This window comes from Micromonas pusilla, assembly GCF_000151265.4.
Source record: "Micromonas pusilla CCMP1545 genomic scaffold MICPUCscaffold_15, whole genome shotgun sequence".
Lineage (NCBI taxonomy): Eukaryota > Viridiplantae > Chlorophyta > Mamiellophyceae > Mamiellales > Mamiellaceae > Micromonas > Micromonas pusilla.
The window spans coordinates 739552-746136 of NW_003315896.1; the positions used below are offsets into that span (position 1 = coordinate 739552).

A 6585-nucleotide genomic window follows, 5' to 3' on the forward strand; every position below is an offset into this window, starting at 1 on the left:
TCCACCCCCCTCCCCCCCCCCCCGCGCCGCTCCCGCAGGTAAGAAGGCGTCCAACGCGAGCGCGCTGGCGGACCAGCTCAGCGCGCAGGGACTCCCGGGCGGCGCGGCCACGAGCGCGTTCGCGAGCGATCTCCTCGCGCGAATCGGCGGAGGCGGCGGCGATCGCCGCGGCGCGGGGAAGGCGACGTCCGCGGCGAAGCGCGACGAGCGCGACGCGCTCGCGGCCGCGGAGCGCAACCGCGCGTACGCGATGCTCGACGACGACGACGACGACGACGAGGGCGAGGACGCGCGCGCGGCGGCGAAGGCGAAGCGGAAGGAGGAGAAGCGCGCGGCGAAGACGAAGAAATTGCGACGATCGACGCGAGGGGACGGGGAGAGCGACAGCGAGGAGGACGAGACCGCGGTGCGAGCGCGCGAGCGCGCGCTCGAGATGGTCGGCGCGGGAGGCGCCGCGCGCAAGCGATGGGAGGAAGAGGAGGCCGCGGGGGAGGACGCCGAGGCGAGGGCGACGCGTCTCGCGGACGAGGCTCGGGAGAAGGATCGAATCGAAAAGGAGGAATTCGAAGAGCGATTGCGCGCGAGGGACGAGAACAAGACGAAGAAGCTCGCGCCCGGGGCGGAGCGCGCGCTCACGCTGGAGGAGAAGATGGAGGAAGCGCGGCGCGGGAAGCATCTCGCCGCGGACGAGCAGAACGAGCTGCTTCCGGACCTTCGGAAGGTGTCGAGAGAGGAGTACCTGAAGAAGCGCGAGACGCAAAAGCTCGAAGAGCTGAAGGACATGATAGAGGTCGAGGAGTACTTGTTCCAGGGCGAGGAGCTCACGGAGCAGGAGAAGAGGGACATCGCGTACAGGAAGAAGATATACGCGCTCGCGACGTCGCAGGTTCGCGACATCGACGCGGTGATGGAGGACAGGTATCGCATGCCGGATACGTACGACGAGGGCGACGGTAGCGGCCGGGATAAGCGGTTCCAAGTCGCGCTCGATCGGTACAAGGACACGAAAGACGCGGACGACACGAACCCGTTCAGGGAGCAGGAGGTGTGGGAGAAGCATCAGATCGGGATGGCGACCGCGAAGTTTGGCGCGCAAGACAAGGCGCCGGAGGGGAAGCAGTACGAGTACGTCTTCGAGGATCAGATTAAGTTCATCAAGGACGAGGTCATGGGCGGCGTCGGCGAGAGCTCGGACGAGGAGAGCAGCAGCAGCGAGGAGGAGGAGGTCGAGGAGGACGGCATGATGGTGAAGAGGAAGAAGGTCAAGAAGCCGAAGCTCACCGCGCGGGAGATCATGGAGAAAGAGAAGGCGGAGAAGGCGCAGTCGGAACGCGAAGCCATGGCGGCGGATCGCGCGTCCTTGCCCATCTACCCGTACCGCGAGGCGTTGATCCAAGCCGTGGAGGACCACCAGGTCGTCGTCATCGTCGGCGAGACCGGCTCGGGGAAGACGACGCAGATCCCGCAGTACATGTGGGAGGCTGGTCTCGCGAAGGGCGACTCGAAGATCGGGTGCACGCAGCCCAGAAGGGTCGCCGCGATGAGCGTGTCGGCTCGAGTCGCCGAAGAAGCGGGGGTGAAACTCGGAAACGAAGTCGGGTACTCCATCCGCTTCGAGGACTGCACCTCGGACAAGACGAAGCTGAAGTACATGACCGACGGCATGTTACTCCGCGAGTTCTTGGGCGAGCCCGACCTCGCGTCGTACAGCGTGATGATGGTGGACGAAGCGCACGAGCGCACGCTGCACACGGACGTGTTGTTCGGATTGGTGAAGGACATCGCGCGGTTCCGGCCGGAGATTAAGCTCCTCATCTCCTCCGCGACGTTGGACGCGGAAAAGTTCAGCGAGTACTTTGACTTCGCGCCCATCTTCCGCATTCCCGGTCGGCGGTACCCGGTGGACATCCTGTACACGCGGCAGCCGGAGGCGGACTACCTCGACGCCGCGGTGGTCACGGTGCTGCAAATTCACGTCACGCAGCCGCCGGGGGACGTCTTGGTGTTTCTCTCCGGCCAAGAAGAGATCGAGACCGCGCAGGAGGTGATCGGGCACAGGGTGCGGTCCATGGGAAGCAAGATCCCCGAGCTCGTCGTCGCGCCCATCTACGCGTCGCTGCCGTCGGATCTGCAGGCGAAGATCTTCGACGCGCCGCCGGAGGGCGGCCGAAAGGTGGTGCTCGCCACGAACATCGCGGAGACGTCGCTCACGATCGACGGCATCAAGTACGTCGTCGACCCGGGGTTCTGCAAGCAAAAGAGCTACAACCCACGGACCGGGATGGAGTCGCTCGTGGTCACGCCGACGTCGCAGGCGAGCGCGCTGCAGCGCGCTGGAAGAGCCGGGCGGACGTCGCCGGGGAAGTGTTTCCGGCTGTACACGGCGTGGTCGTTTCAAAACGAACTCGATCCCAACACGGTGCCGGAGATTCAGGCGCGTTCTATCTCACACTGGTCCCCGTACGACCGCGTCGGCGTGGTGAACGCCGATCCTTAAGGACTTTTTCACCCGGCGCATCTCTCCGCTCATCCCTCGCTTTCAATCCCGACACGCCTCGACGCCTTTCAACCCCGCTTCTGACGCCTTTCAACGCCGCCCCGATATCATCGTTTTGTATGGAACGACCCTCAGCGCACGAACCTCGGGAACGTCGTGCTCATGCTCAAGTCGCTCGGGATCAACGACCTGATGCACTTCGACTTCATGGACGCTCCCCCCGCGGAGACGCTCCTGAGGGCGCTCGAACAGCTGTACGCGTTGGGCGCGCTGAACGACCGCGGCGAGCTCACGAAGCTCGGACGGCGGATGGCGGAGTTCCCGCTGGACCCGATGCTCTCCAAGACGCTCGTCGCGAGCGACAAGTACGGCGTCAGCGACGAGATAGCGACGATATGCTGCATGTTATCCAGCGGGAACACGATATTTTACAGGCCGAAGGACAAGCTCCAGCTCGCGGACCACGCGCACCAGGCGTTTCACGTCGGCGGCGTCGGCGATCATCTCGCGTTGCTCAACGTGTACAATCAGGCGCGTTCTATCTCACACTGGTCCCCATACGACCGCGTTCGCGTGGTGAACGCCGATCCTTAAGGACTTTCTTTCCCGGCGCTTCTCTCCGCCCAGGGTCCCTCGCTTTCAATCCCCGCCCTCGGCGCCTTTCAACTCCGCTTCTTACGCCTATGAACTCCACCCCGACATCGCTTTGTATGGAACGACCCTCAGTGGGCGGACTGCGACTTCAGCACGCAGTGGTGCTACGAGAACTTCGTGCAGGTGCGAAGCATGCGACGCGCGCGGGATATACGCGATCAGCTGTTGGGTCTGCTGGAGCGCGTCGAGATCGAACTCGTGAGCGACCGGAACAACCTCGAGAACATCAAGAAGTGCATCACGTCGGGGTTCTTTTACAACACCGCCAAGCTGCAGAAAAACGGGTCGTACCGAACGGTGAAGAACCCGCAGACGGTCGCGATCCACCCGAGCAGCGGCCTCGCGAAGGAGCTCCCGAGATGGGTCGTGTACTTCGAGCTCGTGTTCACGACGAAAGAGTACATGCGTCAGGTGATAGAGATCACGCCGTCGTGGTTGATGGACATCGCGCCGCACTTTTACAAGCAGAGCGAAATTTCCGACGGCGCGGCGGGGAAGATGCCGAAGGGCGTCGGGAAGAGCGCGGGCGAGCGGTGAGGCACGGCACGGCGCCCACCGCCTATAGAACTACGCTACTTAAATCTAGACTACGAGAAGAAGCGCGCGCGAAGTTTTTGACGCGCGAAAATCAAATCCATCATCGCATGTTGAATCGGTGTTGTTTATTACAAACGATGCGCGTCTCGCCGCCGCCGCTATGAGTCGCGCGCCTTCACGAACTCCTCGCCCTCTTCGCTTCGCCCCCCTTCTCTTCTATCGCATTTATTTAAAGAATGGTGTTCCGTCGATGGCACCAACCTGCCCGTCGATCACGTTAAACGAAAGCCTCGACCTTACGCGCCGATCGCCTTGATCGCGGCGGCGACGGAGAAGAGCGTCGGCGGCACGACCAGGCACGCCGAGATGGTCGCGAGCGCGACGCCCGCGTCCTGCACGCCCTCGATCTTACCGTTCAACGCCTTCGTGACGGACATCTCCATCGCGGTGTCGATCGTGCCGTCGATCGGCTTCACGATGAAGGGAATCGTCCCGAGGCCGACGATCGTGGGGATCGCCTTGGAGACGTCGAAGCCGTTGACCTCGATGCCGTCGAGGTGCGCGAGAGAGAGCGCAACCGTCGTCGTGTTAACCATGACCCGGATGAACGACCCGGGCCAGAAGACGGACGCGAGGAGCTGCCACGTGAGCGTGTCGAGGGTCACGATCGCGCCGCGCTTGACCTTCTGGTCCTCGTCTGTAGAAGATCGAGAGAGAGGAGGAGGAGGAGGAGGAGGAGGAGTCAGACCGGCGAACGGAGTGGACTGAATGTTTTTTTTCGCGGGCATCGCATAAAAATAAAAAAAACACGCGAGAGGCGGGAAAAAACGATCGCTCCGAGGCGACGCGTGCGGTCGACGCGCGCGAGGCGGAGAGACGCACCGGCTTCGCCCTCGTACGCCTTCTTGCCCTTGTCGAAGGTGTCCGCGAACACGTAGAGCGCTGCGAGGAGGCGGCGGGAGGGGATCGCGCGTCAGCGAGGCGCGAGGGCGGCGACGTTTCGCGGTTGCCGAACGAGCCAACGCTATCCGTGCGCGGATAGATTTTCAAGATGAGACGCGCGACGGAGGACGCGAGCGGGGACGCACCCGCGACGCCGTAAGACGCGACGACGCCGGTCTCGCCGACGAACGCGGCGAACGCCTCGCCGACCTCGTTCGCGTAACCCATGTACCGCAGCGGGGAGTCGCGGTAGATGTCGTACGGCGCGTTCGGGTCCTTCTCGCCCGAGTTGGCGACGACCGTCATTCCGATCTTAGCCTTGGTGCTCTTGCGCGCGACGTGGCACGCGAGCGGGTTGAACTTCTTCGCGCCGACGTTCGCGCGGCGCGTGAGCGCGGCGGACGCGAGGGAGGCGGAGGCGGAGGCGCGGACGGCGAACATGATGCTGTGTGACGAGCGTGTGAAGTGCGCGTGTGCGAGAGCGGGAATGGAGCGAAGATCGAGCGAATGCCGCGTGACGTCAAAGCGCGCACGCGCGGAGAGCCACCCGATCACCGGCAACTGCGGACGACTGGGGCAGGGGTGCCGAGCGCGACGTCTGTAGCGCGTGTAGGTTTTTGGTTTTTTCTCAGGTTTTGGGTTTTGGGTCTTTGAGGTTTTGGTCTTTTCACAGTCAAAAAAAGTTCACCGGTCCGTGTGAAAGGGGACGCGATCAAATGTTGAAACTGAGTGGTGGGTGAAGCGTTTGTGTAGAACGTACCTCAGATGACGCTTGAGACGGTCAGGTCGAACAGACCGCGAAGGGAGCGCCGCGGAGGGCAGTCGGCGCGGCGCGGCGGCGAGCGCGATGGCGACGTCGGACACGTGGGAAGACGCGGACGCGCTCGAGGCGATGATGGCGGCGCTGAAAGCGCCGTCGTCGTCGTCGTCGTCCGGCGGCGGCGGCGGCGCGACGGCGACGGCGACGGCGGCGGCGCCGAGCGCGCGCGGCGCCGGCGACCGCGCCCGCGATCGAGACGCCGCGGGCGCCGCGATCGCGGGAGGCGCCGCCGCCGCGTCGGCGTCGGCGTCGGCGTCGGCGTCGCGGCCTCCGCCGAGCGCGACCGCGCCCGCGGGCTCCGGCTCGTTCTGCGACCCGCGCGCGGACGCGGTCGCGCGCGCGAGGGTCGATCCCGTCCTCCGCGACGCGCTCGCCGAGCGCGGCGCGGCTCGGATGATCGTCCTCAAGATCGAGCGGACGACGCTCAGGCGCGTTCTGTCATCTCACACTGGTCCCCATACGACCCCGTTCGCGTGGTGAACGTCGATCCTTAAGGACTTTCTCTCCCGGCGTGTCTCTCCGCCCAGGGTCCCTCGCTTTCAATCCCGACGCGCCTCGACGCCTTTCATCAACGCCAACTGACGCCTTTCAACTCCACCCCGACGTTACGTTCGCTCGTACGGAACGACGCTCAGGTTCCTCAAGGACGGCGGCGGCGCGACGACGACGCGCGATGCGACGTTGACGTTCGACGGGTCGTCGTACCACCGCCTCCTCGCGCACAAGGTCGCCGCGCACTACGGCCTGTCGTCGCGCGCGATCGTCGGCGAGGACGGGCGCGATGAGGTCCTCGTCGAGAAGACGCGCGCGGAGGACGACGGAGGTGCGTTCTATACACTAGTCCCCATACGACCCCGTTCGCGAGGTGGACGCCAATCCTTAAGGACTTTCGCCGGCGCATCTCTCCGCCCACCCCTCGCTTTCAATCCCCGCCCTCGGCGCCTTTCAACTCCAACTGACGCCTTTGAACTCCACCCCGACAATCGCTTGTATAGAACGACCCGGAGGCGGGGGGGGGGCGGACGACCGATCGTGGAGAGACGCGATCCCGCTGGCGGAGATCGGGAGAGTGGAGGAGGAGGAGGAGGAGGAGGGGGATGACGCTCGCGGGCGCGGCGGCGGCGGCGGCGGCGGC

At 64.7% G+C, this 6585-nt stretch overlaps 2 protein-coding genes across 2 annotated transcripts; one reads left to right on the forward strand and one right to left on the reverse strand.

Annotated features, from left to right (window-relative positions):
• Positions 1–3984: 3984 nt before the first annotated feature.
• MICPUCDRAFT_22869 (uncharacterized protein) lies at positions 3985–4936 on the reverse strand (the record flags this gene model as incomplete). Its single annotated transcript, XM_003063856.1, has 3 exons — positions 3985–4385; positions 4571–4630; positions 4777–4936. 3 exons carry the CDS (start codon positions 4934–4936, stop codon positions 3985–3987), a joined length of 621 nt encoding a protein of 206 aa, XP_003063902.1.
• A 541-nt stretch (positions 4937–5477) lies between these two features.
• Positions 5478–5930, forward strand: MICPUCDRAFT_53702 (uncharacterized protein; the record flags this gene model as incomplete). Its single annotated transcript, XM_003063693.1, has 1 exon — positions 5478–5930. The coding sequence occupies one exon, from the start codon at positions 5478–5480 to the stop codon at positions 5928–5930; it is 453 nt and encodes a 150-aa protein (XP_003063739.1).
• Between the last annotated feature and the right edge of the window lie 655 nt (positions 5931–6585).